The sequence below is a fragment of the Seriola lalandi genome, unplaced genomic scaffold (assembly GCF_002814215.2).
Source record: "Seriola lalandi dorsalis isolate HSWRI2012SDOR001 ecotype SW California unplaced genomic scaffold, Sedor1 jcf7180002054275, whole genome shotgun sequence".
NCBI lineage: Eukaryota > Metazoa > Chordata > Actinopteri > Carangiformes > Carangidae > Seriola > Seriola lalandi.
This window is the reverse complement of record NW_019524828.1, coordinates 1-973: the sequence shown is the minus strand read 5'-3', so window position 1 is coordinate 973 and position 973 is coordinate 1. Positions and strand designations below refer to the sequence as shown.

The following is a 973-nucleotide window of genomic DNA, read 5'->3' as shown; positions in this document are numbered from 1 at the left end:
ATTCTACTTGTTTTCTGGGGTAACTAGTTTGGTAAATAAAGTCATATAGACTCAAAATTTCTTCCTCTACCCTTTGTGTGCTGTACATCCTCAAGCCTTTATATACTGGATAGTTTGGATGTTCTCTAAGACAGCCTTTTCCTCTAAGTTTCGGATTGTAAAGCCGTGAGATGGTGGAGGTTTATATAAGAGTTTGTTCTTGAATGTCTAATTTGCTGTTCTGGTGTTGATCTCGTACAGCCACTCCCCCTCTGGTGGTTCATTCGCAGTCGCGCTTCATCAACCAGTCATGTTCTAACCTCTGCTGTTTATATATATACAGATTGTCTGATTTACCACTGTTTCATACGCTGATGATGTTTACAGCTGAAACCTCTTGGTTGTTTGCCCCATATTAAATATCAAGACTATTCAAGTGTGTGCCGGCATCTCCTTTACCTTAGTACTCATCAGTAGCATGTGTTGATAAAAAACTATTATATGTTATATAAGAGCTGGGAGCACTGGGAAAACCAAGGTCTCAAGCTGAAACAGTGATGATAACACAAATAGTTCTATTTCATAAAAACTGCTCTGGGTTTTTACAGGCCCAACATATAGATGCTGAAAAATTAAAGCGCACTTACAGTGGCAGAAAAGTCAGTGAACCCTTTTGAGTTATATAAATGTGTATATACAGAGACTGTGTTTAGAGTTAAGGCGGTGACCCCGGTTGCGGTCCTACCTATGGACTGTGTGAGGGAGGTCGTAGCTCTTCAGTCCAGCCTGGCGATCAGTGACCCTCCAGCTCTCTCCGAACTCGTTCAGGTTCCTGACCACCCTCCCGTCAGGCTTCATGTACTCATTCCTGGTGATGCCGTCGTAATTTCCACACAAGCCTCTGACGGAGTTCTTGTAGGTGCTGGGCAGAATGATCTCTGATGCACACACAGAGAGACAGAGGGGGGGGGGGGGGGGGGGGGGGGGGTGTTCG

At 44.4% G+C, this 973-nt stretch overlaps 1 protein-coding gene across 1 annotated transcript in view; it reads right to left on the bottom strand.

The window, feature by feature from the left end:
* zanl (zonadhesin, like) overlaps positions 1–901 on the bottom strand; it is a gene marked incomplete at its 5' end in the record, with an annotated part of 6,526 nt that extends 5,625 nt beyond the window's left edge. The window contains one exon of the mRNA XM_023405357.2: positions 725–901. Coding sequence (XP_023261125.2) covers positions 725–901 — 177 coding nt within the window. The remainder of the gene's footprint in view (positions 1–724) is intronic.
* Positions 902–973: the final 72 nt, after the last annotated feature.